Source organism: Chelmon rostratus, chromosome 12 (genome assembly GCF_017976325.1).
Source record: "Chelmon rostratus isolate fCheRos1 chromosome 12, fCheRos1.pri, whole genome shotgun sequence".
Lineage (NCBI taxonomy): Eukaryota > Metazoa > Chordata > Actinopteri > Chaetodontiformes > Chaetodontidae > Chelmon > Chelmon rostratus.
Genome location: NC_055669.1, coordinates 9,827,692 through 9,853,844, shown reverse-complemented (window position 1 = coordinate 9,853,844; position 26,153 = coordinate 9,827,692). Strand labels below are relative to the sequence as shown.

Genomic DNA, 26,153 nt, shown 5'->3' with positions numbered 1-26,153 from the left:
ATCAAGACTGTAAGCGGCTTCATATTTAGCACACTTGTCCTGGGGTGATATCAGTCTCCTCTTTGCACTGTTGGCAAGAAAGCAAATACGTGTTTCTCAAAATGTCCAGTGTAGCACCAGCCTGCGTGGCTAAATTAGCTTAATTTGCAGTTACATTCAGTCCTAGACATGATGACCACTGAGTAGGCTACATAATGAGCGGTTGTGTCAGACGGCCATTAAAGAAATTTGAAACAAATGTTTTTGTTTTTTCCTCCGAGAGGGCTTGACCTAAATTCTGGCAACATTAAGAGAGAATTTTGTTCCTTCTGATTGAGGAAGACAATGTGTCTCACTGGGTGTTGTCTTTTAAAGAAGTGGCTGCAAGTCAAGATGGTGTTGATCGCAGTAAAGCACTGGAATAAAGGGGAACCGAAAGTGTAGTCAAATAGTCTGGCCCTGCACACATGGCAACAACTTGTTTATGTCCTGCTGCCTGCTCGGTAGAGCAAAAGCCACAGCACTGAGCAGATAGTTCATCTATGATTCAGATGATGCAGGAATCAATTATTTATTTTGCCACAGTCAAGTCTGGCTGGAGGTACGTCAGAGAGGTGATGTGATCAAACATAGAAACGTCTGTTTAAAGATTAGTTACTCTGTTCAGTAGTGAGTACATTCTAGATGCTATTTCCAGCGCACTGTACTGTGAATGGTATGGTTCTAGAGTTTAATTGCATGCTAAGATGCGCTGTAGCTTGCAACAGTGGTGGAAGGCAGGAATCCAGATTAAGTTCCCTTAAAGAGGGACTCGCTGTTCAGCCTTTGTGGGTAGTGGGCACAGATTTTATCAAGCGGTTTACAGTCTCTGGTGATCTTCTCTCCTGATGTCAAGCTTTTGCACAGCTGTTCTCTCCTAGTATTATCACTTGAATGTAAATGCAGCGTTTTCAAAGCCTGACAGACAGAAATCGCCTGGGAAAAAAAGCCACCATTAATACAAGCACATGAAAAGCATTACATTTCCCTAACCATCATTTCACTGTTTCCACCACCCACTGATCTGTTGTACCTTTAAGCCTCTAGAGTGGGTTTAAGTGGGAGCTTGTGCACAGCGAACCCTGTCTGACTACACTCGAAGAAGAAATCAAATGCTAATTCCATTGGCGGACCTGATGCTATCTCTGCTAGTGGACCAATTCCACAACCCACACTGGATGAAGGGTTTCATTTTCCTCTGAGTGTGTATTTCTGTTATCATGACAGACCTGTCACTCAAAACTGGTCTGTTATTTATACCCTTGCCAGTGTAAAAATAATTACAGAGGAATGGAGCATGATGGAGGAAAAGCAGGAAAACCACAGCCTTAACATGACTGAGTCACGTTTCCAACCCCCGAAGGATCAGATGGATTCAGATGTGGCTTCATGTTAGCAGCTCCACTTAGGATGCACAGTGAAGCGAATGCATGCAAACTGCGGACGTGCAAAACAAACAGTGCTTTTCCCTTCAGGAACACAGCTCCTTACTGGCAGACAAACAAATAACAGCGCCCTTCCCAGGCTTGGTTGGAGAATGGAAACTGTCAGCTCCTTGCGTTGTTTTCTGTGGACATTCATGGAGTCCCATCCCAGCTTTGACAAACCGTAGATCCAGGGACTCTTCCACAGGCTTGTGTGTGTGTGTCCTAATTCCCATTTAGCTGGATAGCGTGGGACAATGCTCTGTCGCAAGAAATTTAAAAATGGGAAATGAATAGTGGGAAATTCACCCTATTTTTTTGCTGAACTCCTGAACTGCTGAACAGGTGCGGGTAGCTGCATGCTTGTGTGTATGTGGACAGACTCACCTGTAATCTTGAATCTTTTTAAATTGTATTTTATTGCTTTTCTTATTTTTTTCTTAAACTCTGTTTGTTTTTATGATGTAAGTTGACCTTGAGTGTCCAGAAAGGCACCTTAAAATAAAATGCATTATTATTATTATTATCATCATTATTATTATCATTAAGTGCTGTTGAAAGTATTCCAGTGTCCTTTTTTAAGATGTTTTTTGAACCTCGTCAGTAGGCTTCATCAATCTGACCATATGGCAGTTTGTCAGGTAAAGTTAAGTTTTACAAAATTAACAATATTATATTAAGTTTTATATTTGACCGAGCAGATAGCATCTTGAAGTAGATCCAGGAACTCTTCAACAGGCTTGTGTGTGTGTGTGTGTATTTTATTTGCCATTTCATTGCCTAATCTCCTGACCCCAGATGGAGAGCGGTCAGTGAGCAGATTGTATTTCCTGCTTGATTTAATATTAATAGATCAGTATGCTACTCTGCACTTTGCACGGCAAAAAAATGGACGGCAGCTCCCTGCCACCCACCCACCCTCTACTTTGGCTCTCAGCCCAACGACTGCTTATGCAGGATACGAGGCCTCGTGAATGTCAGGGCACAAATAGGACGCAAGATCCGAGAGGAAAAGTGAATTAACAGAGTAACCCGAGCAGGTGTGAAGGACGGGACTATGGATCCGCTGCCACACAATGTGCCGTGAGCAGCCAGACACCAGGTCTGCCAAGCCGGCCCTGAGGATCAGTCATTCCATTATTTATATCATATCCCTATTCTTAGCAGTTTGATAAACATAGTCTGTTCACATTTGTGGGAACACCAGCGTGTTCAGAAAAAAACAAACAAAAATGAAAAGTGTTTATATTTTGTGCTTTACGAATTATGACTGAAGTGTCTAAAAACCGGAACGGTTGCCAAGAGAGCAAATATTGTGCTATTACAAGCCTGAAAGTGGCTGTAAAAACACAAGAAGTCCCTGTCACGTCGTCCACATGAAAGTGTTTTTTGTTTTCTTTGTGCCTGTGTGGCTGATAAGTAGTTTTCTTCAATGAATGATAAGCCAGCCCTCAGTGACTGTGGCTCCTGTGGGGGTGTGCTGCCTCTCCAACATGATCTCAGACCAGTCCTACTTAATACATTATTGATTTTTCTTTCTTTTTTGAAACCTTTCATTCAGACAAAATATCCAGCTTTCACAACATTTACACTTGAAGTGAATAGGAGGAACATTCAGAACCTTTCATACTTTCAGCTGGAAACTTGAGCTCTTCTAATGAATTCCAGTGTAAGTGTCATGTTTGCAGTCCGTATGTGGACTCAGGCTGTTCACCTGGCCTCTCTGACATCAGATGACAGCAGAAACCATGTCCTTGGACACAATACGCAAATACGATACCCAAAACAGCCTGTGACCAACAGCTCGGTGACTGCTTGTGGCTTGTGGGTAGGAGCATTATCATCATCATGGAGCAAAAGACTTTACACTGGAGCAAGTAATGATTATTTGTAGTCCTTTAATGGATAACTGGAGCCAAGCAAACCAGTTCAGAGCCACCAAGCATGCTCAGTGCTGGATGACTGGATGGTGGGCTGTTGATGCTGTCCTAGATATGGATGTAGATAAATACTAACCATGGGAAACGAGTCTGAATAAGACAGGAAGAGAGGAGAAAAGGGTTAACCTCAAAGACAATGTGCAAAGGCATTCAAAATCAACAACAGGCTGTTTTGCTGGGAATTAATCTACAGACCACTTTTACCCCACTAACAACCTGTTAAGTGTTTGGATTTCAGCAAATTCAACCATGACTGTAGGATAAAAACCTGTCTCACACCTGTACAGTCAATCAGAAAAATAGTGCTGAGCATGCACATACCATTACAGTTTGGGGCAGAAATTCAACAAGCCCTGGCCTTTACATTACTGCACCTCTCCCACCGCTGCCGAGCAGGGACCGTTACATCTGGGTGGGGGCTGATGTGTGTGTTTGTGTGTGTGTGTGTGTGTGTGTGTGCAACAGCAAACCCAGAGCCACTGCGAAGTGAACAGCTGAGGACCAGCACGTGAAGAACCAGATGAGTAGGCGCGTTCAGCTCAGCTCTGCTAACACCGGAGGGGGCATCGCGATCCGGAGGAGCCTCATGTGACTCGCTGACAAACTGTAGCCGTACACCCGCGGGCTGCTCTCGCCGCCGCCGCCGCCGCCGCCGCTCGTGGTGGTCATGTTGATGGAGGGGGCTGCTTCTTCATCGCGCCAGCCTTGACGCGAAGTCGAGCCGGTGAGACGGCAGGGGAAACGCGCAGTCAACAGTGGTCGTCTTGTGTTTACAGAGCAGGGGTACTTTCACGGATTTCATCACGATGACTTGGAGAGGAGGGCGAACGCGGTCGTTTTATCGACCAGTCCACTCTTTACACTAAAGCCGATATTGTGTGTGACCTGCGGACTCGGAGGAGAAGCAAAGGTAATGTCTGCATTTCTCCAGATAAGCTGGAAAAGGCAATGAGACGCTGCTGCGCCGCGTTTTACTCGACAGTGATGGTGGTGGTTACTTCAGGCGAACCGGTGGTCCAGGGTCCTCCTAACCTCAGCCGGATTATACCTCATCATTGTTCTCTTGTCAGGCTTTTCTTCTTTCGTTGCAGTTAACATACCATTACTTATCCTACATATGTGGACTGTTTCAGCTACTGATTGCGCTCGCTGCTGTACATGAGCCCATGTCTGGCCGCAAAATTCTCCAGCCAGTGGTGTGTTGTTACGGTGCAGGCCTGCCGACAGGATCAAGGCAAATTTCCCACTATGCCAACGTAGCGTTGTTAGCATAGCGAATGGCTAACCTAAGCTAACGGTAACGGTTAGCCGCTCCATATTCCCTGTCGTCTTTTGTACAGCGCTCGCTTCCCCTGTATGTTAATGTCTGGTGACCGTTAGTTATATCTGGAGTTCACTTTTCACAGGTTGAGCGGACCTTTTAAAGTAAAAGCAAAGCAGACGTTGTATGTGGAGACACCGAGGTATGGCGTTGAATTACGGGACCGCAAAGTTCCGTTATGTTTGCTTTGCTAGCTCCCGAACTTCCTTCGTCGCCAGCGACTCGCATAGCTAGCTTGGTAACGTTAAACCACACGACTTAGAAGTGAAAGTAGAGATGCAACCCTCGACATGGCCTGAAACTCGAGGGTTTTGCAACCGTTCGTGAGACATGAGTGGAATGAGGTGCCATCACCGCTCCTACTGAAACCCGTTGACATTAGCGGTGTGGTGAGTTAGTTAAACCGGCGCACTGTGGGACGGCTGAGTAGTTCATCCTTTCTCTGTGTGGACACACTCACCTGTACTCTTTAATCTTTTTAAATGATATTTTATTGCTTTTCTTATTTTTCTTTCTTAAACTCTGGTTGTTTTTATGATGTAAGTTGACCTTGAGTGTCCAGAAAGGCACCTATAAATAAAATGCATTATTATTATTATCATTATTATTATGATTATGATGATTATTATTATTGTTATAGTGCAGTTGAGAGTATTCCAGCATCCTTTTTTAGGATGTTTTCTGAATCTGACCATATGGCATTTTTTCAGCTAAAGTTAAGTTTTACAATATTAACAATTTGATATTAAGTTTTATATTTAACCTGGCAGATAGCATCTTGCCTCATGTGAATCATGAGCATGCTGGAACTGCTCTTTTGAAATGCGTGGTTTTGCAGAGGTATTACAGTCTTATCTGAGCTCAGCTCTGCTAAGACACCTCTGTTTCATTTTCACTCACCTCTGGCTGTTCTCACAGAAAGAATTTGATAGATATTTACTAAACCTGTCACATCTGAGAGATTCTGCGCAGCAGGATCTGTTTTTAATGAAAGCCGTAGATGATTGTAAGACAAAGATAGGCTGACACTGAAAACAATTGCACTGTGCTGGGGTTATAGTCCGTACATGACTCAACCCAATTAGTAGAATTTGTTGAAAACAGAAATCAGACCACACAGGCACAGAGATGAGTAATGTGTTTTTTGTTGTTTGCTGTCATGTGACTTTTGCTATAGACTGGACATGATTTATTACATGGAGTGTGCCACATGTTGCTGTTTTCCTATATATAGTATAGCATTGGCAATCAATGTTACGGTCTTGTGTACCTGGGTCAGGTCATTTAAGGTTTGTTGAGAGGTAAGATAAGGTAAGGTTAACTGAGTGGTGCAATAAGTTTTTATTACTGTGAAATAACCAATCTAAGAACAATGACTGAATGACACTGACATCCCTTTATCATATAGCTGTCATTCTTCTTGAGTCAGCAGGGTGGTTTCCTAGTATGCACTTGTATGAACATTGCAGTTTTTTGAAGAAGGGTGTTAACAGATGCTTAGATGACCTATAAGTAGGAGTGTGTTGCTGTCATCGCCACTTAGAGTCATGTCCACTGTTTCATCAAAACAAAATCACCACAAAGCCTGACTTTCTGCTTCTCTCTTCTGCTTCTTGTGCTGAAACAAGTTTATCAAATGTCCCCACAAAGGTAATCAAAGAAAAAACACCAAAAAGCTAGTTTATTGTATTTCTATTCTATCTCTACCGAGATACTGCCCTCCAGACATGATTGAATATTTCTCAAGGACAGAGGCTTGTGCATGTAGCCAGGGAAAGGGATGTCAGATTCAGCCTTGATGGAGTCAGACTAAAAACAGTCTTTGCCTACATTATATTTTCTGCTGTTTCTGAACCTCTCAATCATCCGTCTACCTCCAACCTGTCTTCAGTTTTGACTCCACCTTTTCCCTCCATGCCCACTCCCTCCCTGTACACGTATGCTTTCTTTCCTCTCACAGTATGTTATTGTTTTGCTGCTTCGGGCAGTTGTGTTTCCTTGCTGCTGACAGATTTCTCTCTTGGGGATCCTAAATGCCATGTCCCTGTTCCCTCTTGTCATTTCAGGTGATGACCTGGATGGTGCCATGTGAATGACTGAAGACCATGAAGCCCACACACAAGCTGCTGTTCGTCCTTTGCCCCATGCTGGTCCTGGGCTTTATTTACTACTCCTCCGGGAAGCTACATCTCCACGTATGGGGCCAGAAGCCTCGTAAGTAACATCACCAGTCTAACTGTTTGTAGCATTTATTCATCACCTGATCATCCATCTGTCATAGCCCATAGTCCTACACATATATTTTTAATTCTGTTTTCTTGAGGAAATCTGTTTGACACCTGTCTCTGTTTTGCTGTCTGCCGCTCTGTGCTGCCAGTTAACTGTCTGTCTATTTCAGTATGTTTTTTTTTTTTTTTTTTTTCCTTTCTGCTGAACCGGTTAGTATGTCAAGCTGTGTGTTGGCGTCTGAAAGCCTGTCTTTCTCTGATATTAGATTAGTTTGTCTATCACTTCACCAGAGTACTGGATGTTGTGGGGAGAGTTTAATGAGATTTTCTTGTACATCCAGTGTTAGCTGCTCCATTTCTGCTATTGACTCGGGTACATTAAGAACATGTTTGTGTTAACCAAATGGATCAAAGCCTTTTTTGACTCCCTCATCTGCCGTTTTAGATGGGAGGAAATGGCACTTTGATATTTTCACTGGAAGATGATGAAACCCTAATTCACAAAATGTAAAATTCACTTTCGCAATGCGCCTTGTAATGTGCTGAGAAGGCACTTGTTCCATTTTCTACTTAAAAAATACCCCTGGTACATTTGGATGTTGGTTATGACTCAGTTTGATTTCCTTTTAATGTTAGATAACCTGAGTTTTTGAGTCCATATTCAGAAAACTAATGATGGCAGACCTGAATGTTTACATATGGCTCACTAAGAGTTATTTCTTTAGGCAAAGTATGTGGTCAAAATGCAAACTGATGATGGGGGGGTGGGGTGGATGTCATACTGTGTGGGTGCCCTGAGACAGCTGTCAAAATCCAGCAGAGGGGGCTAGAAGATTTCTCTTTAACAAACTTGAAACTTTCTTGTCTGTACCCCCTACAGAGTATATTTTGTAGGAAAACATTCTCATGGAACAGCCTTTGGCACAGAAAACACAAATGTCAGTGTTTTGAACCAGATTGAGAGCCTAGATAGAGGGACAGCATGTTATCTAAAGTGTAACATCTTTGAAATGTTTAACACCCTTGTGTTATGTCCTTGATATCTTCACACTAGCTGTAATGTTAAGTTTTTGCTGTGGAACTGGAGCTCTTTTCCTGACTGCTGCCTGTATGATGTAAAGATATGGTCATGTGCAACACTGATCTTTGAAGTATTATGCTTCTGCTCGGTATTCAGGATAGCACCTTGAGGCCAGGCCTGAGGCTTGTGTGTAGGCCCATGAATTCACACCACTCTAGCGTCTGTGCCAATTATCAGCAGCTGACTCTTCTTGTGCTATTGTCAACAGGAATATTTGCCATTAGCTCAGTTCAGACATGTGTCTCACTTCCTTAGCTGCTCTGGCGATTTGCCTTAACAGGACAGAGTAATATTCCTGTAAAGCGGTCAAGCCATGGAGACAAACATTACACTTCAAAATAACTTCAATCTCTTAGGAAGCCTGTGAGAGAACTGGGAGTGCTCTTCTTCCTGGGTGTCATTACATTCGTTTCACTGTTCTCCAACATTGCTCTCACTGTGAGAGAAAATAGGATTTCAAAGTTCCCTTGTCTTATGTGCCAGGCGCCAGTGGTGCAAGCATTGATTTTCTGCCCGTAAAAGTATTCTGCTATATTTGAACATGAAACTTTACCGTAACAGAACCGCGTGACCGTCAGACCTAATCAGATAGAAGAATTCAGCAATGCTACTGCATGAAAGGAATATTGAGCCAGTGCTGAATAAGCTTTAAATGTTTCTGATAAGTCTTCGTTATTTCATAGTGAAATAAGTAAGTCTTTAGTAAGAAACCTCTCCAGAGTTGCTCATGTTCTCCATAAACCACAAATTGTCCTGTCTGATGTGCGCAAACCACTATCGACATTTCAAACTGTCGTGTTGTTGACCTTGACAGCTTGGTCTGCCCCTCTACCTAGTCCACATCTTGGTGGCCGTAGAAAACTGCCCCATATAACTAAGTCCAAATTTCACTGTAAGTTTCTATAGGTGACCTCATTTTCCCACATAACTGGTGTACTAAGCAAAGCATTTCTTTCCAATATAGCTAAAAAACAAACTCTTTTTGAGTGTTGCGTCACTGACAGTGTTCCTGATGAACAGATGACCTTTGCTGTGGTCCATATCGCAGCGATTTCTCAAGCTGTGTACTGTGCAGCTCAAAGCAAAAGGAGGCGAGCTTTGATTGCAGTGAGAAATATTGGCTTTCTGCATTACTGTGGTGCCAGATGTCTGGCTTAAAGATGGCCAGAGGAGAAAGATGAGCATGCGGATGGTCTCTGCTGCCCTTCAACCCGATCAGCTCAGCTATGCTGTCACACTGAGAGGATCAAATCTGGATAATCTCTCTTCCTCATTCTTGATTTACAGTGTTAGAGACTCGGTCACAGCTATAGGGACATCATTAAAAGCCTCTCTGTAGTTATTATGTACCTTTTTTCTCCACCATGTATTCATTGCTTGGAAGCAGTAGTGTATGTTTATTTAAAGGAAGTGTGACTTCTTGCGGCAGAAAACACAGGTTTGAGATGCACTGGGATATAAAATCCAGGTGAAATATCACTTGCTATTGAAAACTGTGTGCGTGCATGCATGCGTGTGTGTGTGTGTGTGTGTGTGTGTGTGTGTGTGTATGGTGCTTGTCAGTGTGGGCTGTGACAGGAGCTGGGTTTAACCAGCTGCTGTATGCAGATCCACCAGATGGTCACCACATTCAGAAGTTTTGTGCCCTGTCCTGTACTTCTTCTTTAGCCCCTGATTTATGTATGTTTATCTAAAATTGTGTAAGTAATAATGCTTGTAGTCACAGAGAGTAGTCTTAATTCTGCTCATGTTTTGTTCATTTCTTTCTTTTTTTGTGTTGAATTTTTGTCAGGTTTTTTAAACAATAGCCAGAGGCTGCATTTCCTGTGGCCATTTGTTTTATCTTATGACTCAGCCTTGCTAGCTTGGAGTGTCAGTTTCAAAGTAGGGTCATGTGACTGTCGATTCTCTGTCAGCTGGAGTGGATGTTTGACTCTGGTGAGGCTGGAGTGATGAGGGGGCCCTGTCCACTTTACCTGTGTTCTTTCAACTATAGAGTCTTCTTTTTTTCCCTTCTTTTCTCCACTTGTTAGCTGTGCTCACTGTAGCTGCTCCAGTAGGGTTCTCAGTCAACATGATGAAGAATGCTGTGTCTGACAAACAAGGGCCTGTTAGCTGCTATTTCTATCTATAGCTGTTGGGTTAGTGTGTTGTTAATAAAGTTTGAAAAAAGAAAAAAAAAATGGTGGCCCATACGTACGTCTAAAAGGGTGGGTGGGGGATCACCGGCTCTGGAGGTTGATGATAACAGGAAAGCTGTAAGCAGCAATACTGGAGGCCAAGCAACCGTCCCCTTCCGAACAGGCACGCTTTGAACAGACACTGCACTCATATATAGACCTGTCAACCCTCCCCTATTTTACATTCTCTCCTCTTTATATATCTCCTGTATTTTTAACCTTTGTAAAAAAAAAAAAAGAAAAAGATTTGCTGTAACGTTGTCGTGTGGCATTGCCACCTATTTGTTGTGTTTGCTACGTTCCCACAGCAGATGGCAGTATGTAGAATGTTAGCTGTAGTGTTTAGTGCCTGAAAGCACCTGCCAATAAAACAGGAAGAAGAGTTTGTGACAGTATCTCACCAAATGGGTGGAGGCTCGCCTGAACTTAAGTTAAAGTCATGCTTTGCGTGATATATGCCACACTGAAGCTAGCCGCACATCTGCCAAGCGTAGGTGCCCCCAAGAGGCGCAGAAATATGCTCCACCAATGACTGCATTTATACTATCCCTCACATTGGTTTATGTCATATTGCCCTGTTTGTGTTGTTCCTATAACATTATGATTAATTTTGCTCCAGGACCTTCACTGCAACTGAGCAAAAAGCGCTTAAGGATGCGGAGAGCAGGTCGTGGTGGATGAATGGCTCAAGCACAGGGCATTGTGTCCCATGTAGACCTTATTATATTGTTGACTTGTTATTTTTAGACTTCTTCACACATTATTTTCAGTTCCTTTTTTATTTTCAGTTTTCTGTAGCTGTTTGGTTAGGTTTAGGCACCAAAACTACTCGATTACAGATTGCAGGAGACCCTTTCTCGTGTTAGAAAGGCTAACTCTTTCTCACCAAGTTGCAAAGATCTGACATCAAAACGGGGTCAAGATCAATTGCAATGATGGAGCTGGAGCAACGTGATAATGACGTTGAGGGAACAACACCAACATGGCGATATCAGATCGTGCCTCTCCCGTCCATTTTCATAATCACACTCTCCTACCAATCGTCTCACTTGCCTATAGCCTCTCTTAAAATCACAAGTGAAAATAGTGTGAAAGTGATGTGTATGTATCCTTCAAGACATACGCAATTAAACTGTGTGTACCCATGTCAACATGTAAAGGGTATGTGGACGGTGGTAAGGGCAGGGAGTTGGAAAATTTCCCTTTTTTTCAAACCTAATGTTGATAGGTATGCTCATGAAGCCAATTACAATACAGCTGTTCCCAGTGCAGCAGGGCAGAAACTGGCCTTGTATGATAAATAGTGTTTATTATCATAGCACTTAATTAGAACTGTTCAGGTGTTTGACAAAAGAAACAAAGATATGTTAGTGAGAACAGCTGAATATTGTACGCACTATAAGTGATGGAGAATAGAAGACTATGGCAAAATAAGGTTTACAACTACTGAAATCAAGTAATCAGTCTTACCAAATAAAGGCTGCAATGAACAATTCTGAACAAGAGCCACTGACTGGACACTTTTCAGAACTCTCAGCCACATCTGGTGGCTTTCATCAGCAGATAGTTTGCTCAGTCGTCATGGAAATATCAAGGAATGATGGACATTTTTGCACATTGTTTTTGCCTTCTAGTGCTGTGTGGATGGAGAACTTTTATCTACAAAGATTAGTTGAAAGGTTGTTTTCACATCTAAATGGTCCTTTTCAGATGTATCCACTGCAGTGTGGACGTGGCCTATCATGCTCGTTGTCTAACCCCTTTTCCAAACAGATCCCACATCACTTTTTCAAGTGTTTCGAGTCCCCCGACGACACAGCCGTTCCAAATAGATTGACCAGCACTTGTGTGAGACTGTCATCTTTCATTTCTGTCAAAAGTTGTGCCGTATGATGCAGTTGTAGCCAAATGTCTTTTTGAATTCAGAGCCTCCAAACAGCACAGTCACTTCTAAGGGTTTGCTTTGCTTATAGTAACAGGGACACCACCTCAGGGTGTTAAATCACACTTGAAATTAACACCTGCAGGGTGAAAAAAAATGTGTTCCACAAGCCAAGCTGCTAACACTGTGGCAGTAGTCAACAAGCCACAGCTCTCAACCCCATTTATTTCACCCCAAACTGCTTTTCTAAAATAAAACACTGACATAGATCATGTTGTTGTATTGAGTAATCCAGTTGTTTGCTAATAGTGATTCTCTGTGCATGTCTTTACAAAAAGAAAAACATTTTGAACATATAAAAATACGTTATCTTTCGAAGTGGGAGTCCTCAATTAGCCGTGAGGTCAGCAGCTGCTCAGGAGCGTGCCCTAAATATTCCCCTGCTCGATTTTCAACATGAGGGATAGTCTTCTCTTGTCTCAGAGCTGAAGTGGTCATACGCATATACAGTTTCAGCTGGAACACAGTTTGAGGTTTGGGGAATTAGATTTGCCAGAAGCCCTCACATGAAGAGGTTGTGTTGTGCTTGCAGCCTATTGTAAAAGAACACATTTTTCTACATTTGCAGACTGTTATACTGACTTTTTGTCACAAAGAGCACTTTTATCATGCTTAATCATCGCCATTTGGAAACCTGTGTGTTTTTTTGTTTTGTTTTAAGTTAACATTCTTTTAAATTAAAGGTGCTCAGTTTTTATCTATTTGGTAAAACAAATGATAATGATTAATCTGAATGGGGACGTAGAATGGTTGTGCGTTGTTGCCAAAATCTTAGCATAATAAACACAGCTTTAAGCACTTTCAGAGTAAGTCACAGTCATTTACCGTCGGTCTGTCACAGCTGTTCGCACATCTGTTTAAAGAAACAGTGAGAATCTTTCACACTGCTCTGTAAATCTGTAAAAAGGCAGCGTGTGTAGTTAGTCATTCTTTTAGACTCTTAAACATTTATACTCTACTGTTACTATACTCTATGAGTGGCACACTGTGATGGTTGATGCACACTGGAGGATCAGCATTAAACCTTTGATGTTTTGTTTCTTTCTGTGTCTGTGTCTGCCTTTTGTGTGCATCTGTTTCTGTGCGTAGCCACGGTTTGTGTTTTGCTGCAGGTGAAAACGTGCTTTTTCATATTCTGAGTACTGTGGTCTTGGTTAATAGTTGCTTCCACAGCTCCACAGTGATGACCTTGTTTCAGTGTCTTAACCCCCTTTTGTTTTCAGAGGGTGATGCAGAAGAGACAACTGTAGTCCTGACTAAAGGGACTGAAGTGAAAAGAATTCCAGGTAGAGGCACTGAGATTCTGCCCATTTATACTGGGTGACTGTCAGTCTGTTGTGAAGCGGGGGATTTAAAGCTGGGCTGTTGAGGTTTTTTTGTTTTTTCATGGAATATAAATCTCTGCTAACTCAATGTATGCTCTCCACTTTACCACTTTCATCTACCAGTCATCATTTTTGTTTGTGTTTATTATCTAATATGTTTAATGTTTATGTTTAATATGTTCTAATCAGTTTTTATGGGTAACTTTAAATGTACCACTGCCATAACACTCACAATATACAATGGTGGCTTTCTGCACTTAATTTTCCACTTCATTGGACTGTCCATCTTTGAATAAAGACTGAGACTCAGAAATATAATTCAACCTACTGGGATTAAAGCTATTAACTCCTCCTCCTCCTCCTCCTCCTCTTCCTCTTCCTCCTCTGTAATGTCTGACACTTGCAGTTGGCTTTATTTTCAAGTCCATTTCTACCATAACAGTCTGTCCTCAAACCAAGCAAACTGACCATTTTGTGTTTCAGAGTTGGATACGGACATCGCCGTGGGACGAATAGTAGGCTCAGGTACATCAGCAGCCCCATCAACCGAATCCTGACCCATCCTTGTTGTCCGTCAACCATTTAAAAGACAATGATTTTAAAACCCTGCAATACTTCAGCAGCCACATTTGGGCTGGGACGTTAGGAATATTTTCAAAAAAAATAGTCAGCCAACTTCAGACCAGATCTGTTACCCACATGAGCGGCAAGTTCCATTTTTCAGAGTAAATTCAAGTTGTTGTAGTAATATAATACTGAATTTGGTACCCATGACAAAAATGAGGAGTTGAACATCTGCCCAGTCATTGACTCTCAATGAAGCTGCAGCGTGATACAACACTGCCCCCTGTTGTCTGGGCTCAGTAACAAATGATTGGCAAGTGAAGGAGTCTGCAGGAGTTTTGGTGCATTACACTGTAAGGTTCCCCAGTCTTACTGGTAGGACCCCGCCGCTTTAATTTCTCCCAAGCTCTTGCCTCGACTCGGCCCTCTGGCTGCTTTATGCTTCTCAACGGAAACAAACTCACACACACTTTCTCATCTTGGCTGCAATGGCAAAGTCCCCATCTTCCAGGGCAGTGCTTGGATCCTTCCCTAGTCTGCTGTCACGCATTCCCATTATCCTTTTTCTTTATCTTTCTCCTCCAGCTTCTCTGTGACGACAAGATCTGCAACCACAGGAGTAATACCACGCTCTTCCCACTTTCAACTAATGCTCTGTCATGCTAGACAGCTGTGACTGTATTTTAAAGACAGAAATTAATTTAATGTGTTGGATGTTTTATAGGCCCTGTAAACATCATTATAAAATATAAGATTACACGAGATGCTCAAATGACAGCATTCAGAGAAAAGTTCTCATGTCTCCATATCCTAGTTTTCTGTGCTGCTGCCTCAACGCTTCACCAGGCACCTACTGGCTGCCTCTTTGGTTGTCCATAGGTGATCTCTAACTTCTTTTCTAACTTTATTTTAAAGTCAACAGATTGTTTTGGCTGGCTTGTCCCTAACCTTGCTTGTTTGTCATGAATCCTTAATTCTAATGCTTATTTTCTTTTACATTCACCATATTGTTTTCCCTGTGAAAGTTGCACAGGTTGTTCACACCTACAACTATTGAGCTGATAGTTGAAATTATGTAGATTGGATGTCCAGAGCAAATGATCCAACTATATAAAGTTTCAACCTCAAAGATGCCATACTTTTATCGATGTGCATTGTTACCTGTGTGGTAATGGGTCATTTCCATCTGTGCTTTTGTCTTCTCCAGTGTATGATAAGCAGGGCTTTCTGCTGCAGCTGGACACAAAACTGTGAGTACATCTCTTTCTAGTAAACATTTCTGTCATTTAATGTAACACATTTAGCCATTCTCCATCATGTGCTGCGTGGGATATTTCTAACTTGTAATATTTAGAACAGCTGAATTGCCAGTTACACTTTGACTCCATTAGTTTAGATGTGTTTTACAGCTTGTTCCACTGAACACTTAATCATACAGGTTTCGCATGATCAATGGGGGAACACTAAACATGAAAATGTAAACCTTCAGCCGATTAATCTCACTTGATTTTTTTCAAATAAACACATAGCATCTCATTGGAGACCTAACCAAAACCTGGTGACAAATGCACAGATTTAATTGGCGGTCTGAGTAATACATGAAGAGATTTGTGTGAACTGAGGTGTAGTTGGTCTTTTCCTGTGTGTTCCAGAGCAGCTGTGGTTTGTCAGGGTGAGAGCATGCAACGTTGAGTCATTATGCAGCCGTCATTGTGTCAGCGTGTCTGTTGATATGTGTATAATTCCCTGAATTGGTTTGACACTCTCGCTCTAAACTGCCACGATAAGGCCCTTTCTCTGGCCCTCCCATTACCATGCAGGCCGTAATCATATGCTGCCATCACTACCAGAGCTCTTGCAGGGCACATCTATCCTCACTCTGCACATATACTGTAAGCACCATGTCAGCACGCAATGGAAGGTGGTTCTCACACAGGTTCAGTTTATCTAATGCATCTCCTTACATTACATCTGCGGTGTCATTATTTACTCCATCAGAGCACATGCATACAATAGTGTGATTCATCTTTAAACTAGTAATTAATTTTGTGTTTTTGGTAATCTACTCCCGCTGGTGGTCTGAGTGATTGAAAAATGCCACAGAGATTTTATTCTCACCAAATCAAGTGATTTAAGCTTGAGGCCAATGAAGGCCAAGCCACAAGCGAACAGCTTTCTAGCATACTGAAACACATTATATTAGTATAGAAGAGCTTCAGATTGTGCACAAACAGGCTGTGGTCAAGCCCCTTCATCCGCCAACTGATTTCACGTAGTGCTAAGACTTTGGCCTCTCTCCCTTTTCCCTGTTTATTTGAACTAGATTCATGGCATACATCAGGTTATTAATGATCATGCTAGTAATCGTGAGGTTTCTAGTTTTAGCACTGCCAGTGTGATTATTTGAACAAGGCCCCTCTGCTTTGTCTTACCACACACAAGGTGATTCGCTGAGCTGTTGCTGAGTTCTCCAACTTCCTAAGCGACCCTGTTTTTTTCCCTATCTCTCAAGCAGATTGTTTGACAAGCTCAGTTTTCGAGGCTTAGAAATGAGTCGGCATAATCGATGATCCGCTATCATGATGCGTCTGATTAATCGTTCCCTCTGTTCTTTTAATGTACAGGCCACCAGAGTTGGCATACAAGTATGGCAACCTCAGCGAAGGAGTGTGCAAGCCAGGATACGCAGCAGCCAAGATGACCGCCATCTATCCTAAGTGAGAAGGATTACTTTTTGTTTTACACATATTTTCATGGAATAGTGAGGAGATGCATTGTGTGCAGGCCGACTCCTTTGAACGTTGCTCCAAGAACTTCACATGCACAACTGGCAGCTTCACAAACAAATCATTTTAATTGGATGTCCGCAGGAAAAAGCTAAAACTGTTACTCAAGCATACCAAGATGCATGATGTCACTCCTCAAGCCAGCTTGGCCTTGAGGGTTTTGAGTCAGAAACAGAGAAGCCCCCACATTCCTGGCCAATCTTCCAGTTTCAATCATGGTTCTATCATCTTCTCCTCCACCACAAAACCCAGACTGTGTCCTTGTGATCCCCATGTTACACAAAAGGACCTTTGTCACACGAGTACAAGGTCTCCCATCTTTCTCCTATCTCATCCTTGAGTCTTAGAGAGACTTAGAGCCTTTCTCTATGAATGAAACCAACCAACTTCCTGTCCTGACTCATCACGAGCTTCATGGTACCCAGCCCACACAGTCTGCACAATCCTCCACGGCCCTCTCTGATGTCATTGGCTCTTTTGGTTTTTCTCTTTGCCTCTATTTGCTTCCCATCTCGGCTCAATCTATAGGGCATTGTCCCATCAGCATTCTTGGAGCTAAGCTAATAGAGGGGCAATTTAGTGCATTGCTGAACAATAGCCAGTGGCACTTCAGTGCAGTCCTTGACCTAGTTATACGCCCACCCATTTCCAAGTATTGAACACAATATATGTTTTGCCTGAAGATGCAAAATTATGTTCAAAGCTTTCGTTGGGGAAAAAAAACAGCACACCAGTTCAACAACAAATTCCAGTACTTTTATAAAGATATGTTTTTACTTTATTTTTTATATACTACTATAGTACTGTACTTTACATTTTAAAATCCACCAAACAACCAACCTTCTATGAAAATAAAATGCTTGTTCTTTCCCTGCCTGTGTGATATTTTGCCCCAATATCCTGTTTAAAAGGGAAACCTATAAAAATACGATGCTCTCAGTGTGTTTGAGTGCGTCCAAAGCACATGGCATAATGTATCCAGTATGTGTTGAATGAATTGACAAACCCCCTCTAAACAGCACCATCAGCCACACTGTCAGCTGTAAAGTGCTGCGCTGGTTAACAAGACAGACAAAGGAGTTTTGTGGGACTGCCCGGTACCTATCTGAGAGGCTACGTGTTAACAGTGTCCTCCCTCGTAATGACTTCCTCTAATCAGCCGCACGTGTCCGATCAAAGTTCTGTACAACTCAGAACCCCCACCTGGGGCTCACTGATTACTACCACCTTCAACCCAGTCACTCGCAGGTCAACTAGCCCAATTAATGTGGCACTTTTGTGGAAGTTTGTGTGTACGCGTGTGTTTGTGCGCATGAGTGCATGGTTGAACCGACACGATCGTGCAGTGTGTGAGTTTGAATGTCATTTATCGTGTCCTGGGTGAAAGGGAGTCGGCAAATGAACATCTTGTTTGTGAACTTGTGTGTGTCTTTTCTTAATCGCTGTCTGCTTTGTATGTTTACCAGGCAAAAACGAATGAATTTAAAAGTCCTTGTTAGCATTTTGGCCTGCAGTTCAGCTGTTAAAGAAAACCTACTTAACCTCTCGCAGTGAGGTCCTGTGGCTCTCCCTCTAATCATCTCCTGCTTCCTCCATGTTTGTCTTCTCTGAAGCCCCTGCCCTGGAGAATCCAATTTATTTTCCTCACCTCCCCTCCCCTCTGCTTTACCCAAAACTGTTTGTATTGGAGCCCTAAATCAAGTGTTGGCAGTGAACTTGAAGCGGCACGGTTATGAAAATATTTCCCGTGAGAGATGGACCCTAGCAAAGGAAATGAGCACAATGCGTCCCCGCGCATTGGCTGTTTTGGGGGCCCTCACTTTTTATTTAACAACAAGCAGCCCCCTGTCTCTCTGCTTTGTCAGGATGTCAGTGACTGACTGTCGGTCAGGGCTCAGTGACTTGCAATGGTCCTGTGTTATTTATAGCCTCTTTTGGCCTCAGAAGTCTTGGGTTTAATGAATCTCCATTTGTTTTGGCAGGACAGAAGTCTATGAGTGTGTGTGCCCCTGTCAGGTGATGTGAGGAGGAAAGCAAGTCATACATAACTGCCTCTCTTTCTCTCTCTCTCTCTTGCTTTAAAACTGGAGGATAATGAGGGTATCAAAGACCGATTAGGGTGCTTGGAAGGGGTTTAAGCTAACTGGAAGGCCTCCCAATAATGTCGGCCATGTTTGGTCATTGCGCCTCAGAGCTCCACATATTTCTTGTGAACCCCATGGCAGTGTTGGTAACTAGCCAAGATTTCTGCTGAGAAACACAAGGCGTGTGACGGTGCTTATGTGTCCTCTTGATTCCAGTTTAAAATGCCTTTGCCAGTTAGTGCGGTCTGTCGCCGGTGGGAGACATAATTTATGATTGGTGAGAAGATACAGCAGTTATGCCTCTGGTGGTCTGGTTTCCGGTAATGAGACAGTGTAGCCGAGTCTGTAACTGGCTTCTATCATAAACAAAATAATACACACCGGCTCAATAGATCTCTCCAAGGCGCCTACTGCTGACTTTTCTGTGTGTGTGTGTGCGTGTGTGTGTGTGTCCTGATTGATCATTTAGGTCTGACATGGAAACGCATGGATGGATCCATGCACCTTAACGTCTCTCCCTCTCATCTCGCGTCCGCCCAGCTTGACAGCGGGTCATAAAAACACACATCCATCCTGATGCTGCACTCGGGTCGCAGGCGTGACTAAGAGGAAATGGCTTCTTTTGATTTTAGGGCTGCAGTTAATCAGAGGGAGACACACGCACACACTTATACAGACACACAGGATAAGGAAGAGGCGATGCTGGAAGTAGCAGTTCATGGGGCATTAAAAACATCAAATTCAATTTGTTGTTTTTAATGTGGCAGCAGGACTTGCTTTCTCACTGGAGTAGTTCAGCCTGTCTGTTGTCAGTCATGGGCAAACGCAAATATTTCACATTTTAGGCTCAAACCTCGGAATTTTCCAGATGCTTGTTTTACGGTATGTTTTTCTTTAAACTGGGACAAAGGTGAGAACGACGTCCTCCACTCCTGTTCAGTTTGTCGAAACTGTCGCGCCCCATATTGTTTTAGAAAACACATTTTGGCACAGGTATATTGTCTCGGCATATTTATCAAAAGCGTGTGTCATCTGTGATGTAGGCCTGGGTGGAGAAGTTATGTTGGTGGGTTATGCCTTGGTGTCTCCCCCTGCCTCTCGGCTTTTATTACTTGCTTGGTTTTCTAGCTACCTTGTTAATGTGTGTGCACGCTTTGCTTGTTTTGGGAGGCTTTAGCAGGGGAGGTGGGGGTGCTGTTAGGTTAATGACAGCGGAACAAGTGAATTCGTTTATCACTTTGAGGCTTACTGTCCCAGGTGGAGCAGGGATTATGGGAAGCCACAGGGTCTCTGTATTAAGAGGAGAATAGGTGTGGTGGGGATATGCACAACAAAAGAAGTAATTCTTAATCATAGGCGTTTGATTACAGCAGTGGCCAAAGTAAGAAAAGTTATCATTACAACATGGTGCATTTTTTAACTTGTTCTTTGAGCTCAGCTAATGGAAAAATGTTTCTCTCTTCTTCCTCCTTCTGTTCTTTCCTGCCTCTCACTGCAGGTTCATGAAACCAGCCCCCATGTTTCTTGATCGGAACTTCAAACGTCTAGCAAAAGTCAACAGTTACTTACCTCCATTTGGATTCAAAACGCAAGGTAAGAAAGGTCCAGCAACAGTTTTGATTCCAGTGTGTAGACACGCGTGTAGCTGCTGTGTGGGAGCTTGACAGTATAGTGTGGTATCTCAGAGTAATTACCTTTCCGGCGGAGTTGGTGTCAAGCTCAGATTTGTGTGTTTTCAATAATGCCCAGATGATTTACAGTTTTGTTCTATGTTGCCAACATCACACTTGGTTCAAAAGAGGTGATGAAATGAAAAGTAAAGGCTGTCAGCCTTCTTCCGTAACCATCAGGCATCAATCGGCTTCTTGTGCTGTATCTACCTCTGGCATCAATGATCTAACTTGTCAGACTGATCTAACTTGTCAGACTGATCAAGAAACTGTCAACATCTCTTTTAGGACAAGTTAGTCTGTAGCCTAATATTCAGACTGAGTTGTCATTCTGTTCTGAAATTACTGAAAACAATCAGGATTGTGGGCAGCAATTCACAAGTATGAGACCAAGCTAGTTATTATGTCCTCCTCTTTTTAACTCTTGTTATCATAAAGGTTTCACCCGGATGGTTCAGCTGTGGAGAATGCCAACGTTCTGCCACTCTGCACTTTTCATCATTTGTCATTGTTGAGTTTTTGGCAGAATATGTTCTGCCTCAGGTCTGTTACTCTGCCTCGTCCTGAGTTGAGACAAAGTGAGATAGGTAATCACTCACAGTGTATATTTACAGTAGTCAGCTGTAGTCTTTGCCAGAGTTGTGCTATCATGACACGGTAATGCAGGCAGGGACTGTTTTTGAAAACTGATGCCAACAAATCTCACATCAAACCATTTGTCTCTCCTCACTCCTTTTTATGAGCATAGAGCGATGGAAAACACACAGGGAGTAGGCCTCTCATTTTTAGCTGACTTTCGCTGGTTCAGATGACAGACATCAGCGGCAAACATGATCAACTGTAGCTAATTAACAATATTTCTGCAATGGAATGGTTTGAGTGAAAAGTTTGGCTGTTCTTTGGTGAATGTTCTGTCTGCAGCTGGTGTCTGTATTCAGCCAAAGATTGTACCAATACTTAATAATACCATCGCTTTCCTAACGTGCTCAACACACACACACTTTTGCATCGAGTACAGTGGGATTTTCGTGTCAGTGAAGCATCTTCTGACGACTGCAGCTAAGGTTCCCTTTATCATTTTGATGCAATGGTCCTTATCTGTGTCTTTGGTCAAAAGTCTCTGGACTGATCGAAGAGGACGAGATCCAATATTATCTTCAACTGACAATGGCTGGTCATTAAGAGCAATGTACATTTTGTTTTGTGTTTTGTTGGTTCTGTAGCTATCAAACAAGCTAACAAATTGCTTGTCAATGGAGCTACTTTTCACCCCACGTCTTGACAGTTTAGCAAAGCATAGATTGCAGTTTGTTCTACTTTTGTCATCATTGCTTATCCTGAATTATCTCCAAACTGCTGACATTTCTCCTCCTCCACCCGCCTGCTCAACTGATAAAAGGTTAACGCTGTGTTGCTATAAAGCGGTATCGGGTGTGTTTGTATCAGAGTAGTTTTACAATTACAGTTTCGAGTGCACAAGCACAGTATTGGACCTGATACTGGTATCTGTATCAGTGCATCCCTATTTTTTGACGGTTGATTCCTAAACATGAATATTGGAGGATATTTCAGAAAAAGAGGATTTGTGAGTGCATGTGTTAAGTCAAAGTAATCCTGTATTTTTTATTTGTAAACATTTTGGCTCAAAGAAAAGCGCATGACTGCAAGTCTGCATGTTTTATTGTGGCAAAATGCCACACAACTAACCAGCTATGGGGCATATTGAATAGATTTTTACCCCTGGTCAGTTTTCAGCCCTGAACTCTGGCTCAGCCAGTGTTAAAACCCTCTGACCAGGCTGAAACAAGACAAAACAAAGATTTTCCAGAACATTCTCGTTGTACTCTGTACTTGAGTCAGAATATATGAATATTTTGCAGTCATTCATTTAAGCTTCTGCGTTTGTCATGATAATAGCCTCATAAGTAATTTACATTTGTTTGCAAAGTGAATTCTATCTTTGGACCAGTGAACTCATGTCTCCCCACACTCTGACTTTAATGCCTCCACACACACTTGTACTTGTTCCCTGACCTTAACACACACTCCAGCACTTCAGATACCAAACCAGTACACAGTGCCATGGGAACTGGAGAGATAACATTAACCTGGCTTCAGTGACATGCTCTGTCACATATTTTCCAATACTTACAAGCAGAAGGTACAGTGAATGTTACCTTTGTGCCCTGGCAAGTTCTCCTCTGTCATACGAACACACACACAGTCACACACACACCGTCTCAGTCACCATCAAAAGAACACTCCCTGCTTGAGTGTTACACCTGGTTTCTGTTTTCTCCACGGGCTGCGATGGCAGTGGGGTTTCCCTTTTAGTTGTACTCATGTGGAGAGATGATACGTGTGGATGTTGAATAGAACACCACAAAGGATTCCAAATTGGGAACATGGAGTGGTGGTGCTGGGTGGGAGTTTTATTTTTACTTTTCATTCTGCCAAGAGGTATCTTTGGCACACATCAGCCATAGCCTGAGAACAGTAAAGCTGTGCTGATTCGGTCTCAGAGGAAAACCATGCTTGTGAGCACTGGGGGATGCCAGGCAGCCACTGAATGGTCAATTTGAGTAATAGGCTATATTTTGCTTCATGTTATTCTCTTTAAATGATATCTTCCTGCAGTCCAAAGTGAATCTAGCTGTTACATAATGTCCATCAGCCAGATGCTTACACAGTTAAAGAGTTTTTTTTTTTCTATGATATTGTATGATATGAGACAAGATCGTAGAAGTATCCTTGCTAAAAATAATGTTGGCTCTTCAAATAATCTGTGCACATCAAAGAACCCACATTACATTACAAGTTTCCAGAACTGCACATGCTTTGAAACTGCCCATCACAGCCCTGAAATTGTTGGCTGAAGGGCTTTAGTTGCAGTGTTTCCCCCCCAGCTGCTCCTACTAGTGACATATTCACTGGAATCAGCTCAATTTAGCTGATTATGATTGCATTAACATAATCAGGGTATGATGTTTACACACGCTTCAGTCACATGATGAGATTTTGGAGGTAATGCGCTGCTTTATCTTCTTTGTAACATGAATTGAGAGCAGGTGCACAATCGTTTGAGTACATTCTTATTTACTTTTTTATGCAGACTGAAGTGTAATCTGTTGTTCTATTTGCAGCAAAACAGTGAAGTTGTGTCTTCATCATCTCATTAAGGAGATTGGTAAATGCTATTACTGGGTCATTGAGATTTCACTGTGGTTGTATTTGTGTGTGCTAATTGCAAACTGATACCAGAAAGTTGAACACACCTCAGATTTGCAGTGTACAGCATTGAAATAAAGGTGGCACCACCTTGGTCTGTTCAGTTATCCATATCCTTGATAAAACATTTTTTCTTTCTTACCATTGCAGTTGATGTTGAGTCAAGTGCAGGCCTAACAAATACTGCTCTCTCATCACATGAGTCTTTCATATTGTTTAGGCTACGCTCTTCCCAACAATGTGTCTGTGTTTATGTGTTGCATGATGCTTCCGACCTTTCTCTATGTTGCCAGCAAAGATTTTTGTCATTTCAAGAGTTCCATGTTGGACTAATGTCTGAACCTACAGCCATTTGTCTTCGGCTCCACCACGAGACATACTTGGCTGAAATGTTTACCCCGGGTACTTATAACAATTAGCTTCCATGTCGTCCTCTTGAAGCGAGTCCTGCCCATTGTGATTTTTCACTTTCCACCCGCTTGGATCCAGGTGTGGTCCTCAGCCTTGTGTTTATGCTGCTCCGGGTGATGCTTGACGCCAGACATCGACACCACATCCAAACAATGGGCTCTTGCTTTGCTTGCCTCTCCTCAGCAGGTTAATCATTAGCATCGTTAGCCAGGGTGAATGGGGCTTTAATATGTCTTACAAACTGCTTTGAGGCCTCAGTCTAAACTGTCTTGTTCACACTCTTCTGTTACTCTTTCTTTTTCTGTTTCTCTTGGCCACCCTTTGCAGACTATGTGCTATATGGTGATTACATTAAGTAGGCAGGGCAATTAAAATTCCCCCTATTTTTTAACATTGTGACGCAGGTAGTCTCCTTTTTTCCCATGGTGGATGCAAATAGAAGAAAGAACTGCAATAAATAACTGCCATCGTAGTAGTTAAATCCAAGTAGTCCTTCTGCTGTGCTTCCGAATTACTGCAAATATAACGTGGATTAAAAATAGTATTAGTATTAATAGTATAACTGTAATGGAATCAGCTCATCTGGGTTGTTATGATAGGTGAATTACAAGTATGAGAGGCCTAAAAATGGTCAGGAGAAGAGAGAAATATATGCCACATCTAATGCTGGAAGCATGACTCGAGCAGAATGCCCCTCAGAACACGGCAGGAATGCGTGCTATGGCTAAACATCGCAGTTTCTCACTCCTGCGATCAGAGGGGTGCTAGCCACGCAGGGAGACGAGCTCAACGTCGCCCACTTAACAAGGAGAATGTGCTTGTTTGAAAACAGCATTCCTCTCTGAGTGCTTTTATGGGAGAGTTTCTACATACACACGCATACCATCCTGAACCCTGTATGTCCGTCTCTCCGAGATACGCTCCTCTCAGGAGCACAACAGCTTTTTTCCCTCCATAATCCCATCACCACCGTTCTTGAGGGCTGATTGGTCACTCCTTATCTGTGACTGAATAAACGGAGAGAGGTGTTCTCTCCTCCGACTGTCTTTAAGACCACCTAGATTGCTATATCTCTGGTGGTATGTTGAAATCCGTGGCAGTTTGTTAATCTTTTAAAGGAGCAGTCCCCTCAGTCCTGGCTTTTCAAATACTTCATTTTCATTATTAGAGAGCATCACCTCATCTGTGATGTTTAAACTGATGCACTGAGGGGACGCTTAAGGTGACTGACCCTGCTGATAGTGGTACATTTTTCTGTGTCATATTACAAAATACAGTATCTTTGATGAAGAGAATTTGAAACTATTTGTGTGTATCCTGTCTTCCATCCATTGCCAAGAAAGCAATTATCCACCAGTGTATTTATACACAAACTGCTCTGGGCAGTAAAATTAGCTATATAAGTATTTACATTCAGTCCGCTCATGTAAGAAGAACATTTTTGATATTGCGTCAACTTAATATATCCTTAATTGTCCTCTCTTTGTAGTTATTCCTTGTTTTTCTTCCGCAGAGAGAATCATAGACAGCATTTTAACTACCACGAAAAATTATGGACTCGGAGAGGAGCTAGACAGGTAATTTATGCTGCTCACCACCAACAACAGGAAGTCCAGCTTTGGTCTATCGATCAGTTGTTAATTTTAACAATTTTAACTTTTGACCCTCCCACCTTACAGTCTCAGCTGTAAAAGATGTATCATCGTGGGCAACGGCGGCATCCTGTCCAACAAGTCTCTGGGCTCCCGTATAGATGACTACGATGTTGTAGTGAGGTAAGATGACTTCATAGTAAAATCAAATGCTATGAATGTCAGTGTATGAGAAATTTTTATGTCTAAACAACAGTATTGTGTGTAAAACAGTACAAACGGGATGGAAACAGTGCCATTTGTGATATTTGATATGTCCTAATTTAAAGAACATCTTATTAGAGTGTATATGCAGTATT

The 26,153-nt window shown here is 42.4% G+C and overlaps 1 protein-coding gene across 5 annotated transcripts in view; it reads left to right on the top strand.

The window, feature by feature from the left end:
* Positions 1–26,153, top strand: part of st3gal3b (ST3 beta-galactoside alpha-2,3-sialyltransferase 3b) — a 51,342-nt gene that overhangs the window by 5,420 nt on the left and 19,769 nt on the right. Inside the window, exons 3-11 of one of the 5 annotated variants that reach the window (XM_041948439.1) lie at positions 3,848–4,106; positions 6,770–6,917; positions 13,358–13,420; positions 13,943–13,984; positions 15,231–15,273; positions 16,648–16,740; positions 20,392–20,486; positions 25,716–25,779; positions 25,882–25,977. In XM_041948439.1, the coding sequence (XP_041804373.1) occupies positions 6,809–6,917; positions 13,358–13,420; positions 13,943–13,984; positions 15,231–15,273; positions 16,648–16,740; positions 20,392–20,486; positions 25,716–25,779; positions 25,882–25,977 (605 nt within the window). In that variant the 5' untranslated portion in view covers positions 3,848–4,106; positions 6,770–6,808. Of the gene's footprint in view, positions 1–3,847; positions 4,293–5,003; positions 5,093–6,769; positions 6,918–13,357; positions 13,421–13,942; positions 13,985–15,230; positions 15,274–16,647; positions 16,741–20,391; positions 20,487–25,715; positions 25,780–25,881; positions 25,978–26,153 lie in introns of those variants that run through there. The other 4 variants (XM_041948437.1, XM_041948440.1, XM_041948438.1 and 1 more) reach the window with 4 other exon arrangements.